Genomic DNA, 1,278 nt, shown 5'->3' on the forward strand with positions numbered 1-1,278 from the left:
CCCATTATTGCTATAGCTTTAGTGCGAGAATTCTACTCTCTGACCTGGTATACAGGCCACATTCTCTTTTGGCAGAGTAAACCTTCGCTCCGCAGCCACACTAGTGACAGAGCTTGCTTGAAGTATACAGTATTATAGTAACATGTTTGTTGACAATGTACTGAGTCGTTATTCATTCAACTCACTGCGTGTAAATCAAATGAAGACGGAAACTTCTCAGGCGCTGAAAAATAACTGTAATCTGAGGCCACTGGTCGTAATAATATGAATAATTGAATTGTTGTATTACTGTTCTATCATGCATCAACTAGGCCATGCCACACACAGATAACCAGGTATACTACGCACAGCAGGTACCAGTAGAAGTAGCAACAGTAGCAGCAGTGGCAGTCGTGTCATGGTGACGGGTTGCATTATACTATGCTGGTGTGGCAAGTGCTGCACTCATCACGTGCATACAGTGACAGGTGCCAGGAACAGGCAATGTTGCATTTGTTCCTTGCTATTTTTCATCTGCCATGCTCGTGGCCCAAGTGTTCAGTGTGATCGTAAACCTCCTTCCCCCTCTGTCTGTTTCCTGTCAAAGGCCACACGGACGGTTCCTTGCGCTCTCGCGATGTTTCTACTCACCATGGCTCAGAATCCTTTATAAGCTATCATTGGAATAATGAAGAAAGAAAATGTACTAATAATATACATTATAACGTTCACGACACGATTTGAAATATTCGAGATACTGGCGCTTAAATGTTTGGGAATACAGACTTACCTGCCCAGCGCCACTCTTCCATTGCATTGCCTGCCACATGTGTTCCTGCAGCTTTGTTGCCATTACAGTTCAAGTATCAAAACTCTGTTAGTCACCCACATACCTTTCCCAAACAATTATCAATGGATGTGTACCTACTTGTTATCAGAGTTTACGTAATCCATACTTTTTTTTTTTGCCCATCTCATATGACTTTCCCAAGCATTATAGATAAATACGTAAATGACCTTCATAACTTTAGACTTAGAGGATGTCTATAGCCTACTTATTAGCAGAGTATATATAATCCAAACTCTCTTGAGCTACCTACTGCATATCCCTTTTCTTTTAACATTTTTAAGTACTATGATCCCTTGAAGTATTAGATTAATGTATTTTTGCAGACGATGCGATGAATACACATTATACCTTTCGGCTTTTGACTTTTAAAAATTAGCTTCTCTAAATTACTTTTATAATTTAACTGGTAAGGACTCGACTCGACACCTTTAACTTTGTATACATATACT

The 1,278-nt window shown here is 39.8% G+C and overlaps 1 protein-coding gene across 1 annotated transcript in view; it reads right to left on the bottom strand.

The window, feature by feature from the left end:
- LOC123501373 overlaps window positions 1-442 on the bottom strand; it is a 2,283-nt gene extending 1,841 nt beyond the window's left edge. Inside the window, exon 1 of the mRNA XM_045250175.1 lies at window positions 349-442. Coding sequence (XP_045106110.1) covers window positions 349-414 — 66 coding nt within the window. The 5' untranslated portion in view covers window positions 415-442. The remainder of the gene's footprint in view (window positions 1-348) is intronic.
- Window positions 443-1,278: the final 836 nt, after the last annotated feature.

Source organism: Portunus trituberculatus, chromosome 9 (genome assembly GCF_017591435.1).
Source record: "Portunus trituberculatus isolate SZX2019 chromosome 9, ASM1759143v1, whole genome shotgun sequence".
NCBI classification, from domain to species: domain Eukaryota; kingdom Metazoa; phylum Arthropoda; class Malacostraca; order Decapoda; family Portunidae; genus Portunus; species Portunus trituberculatus.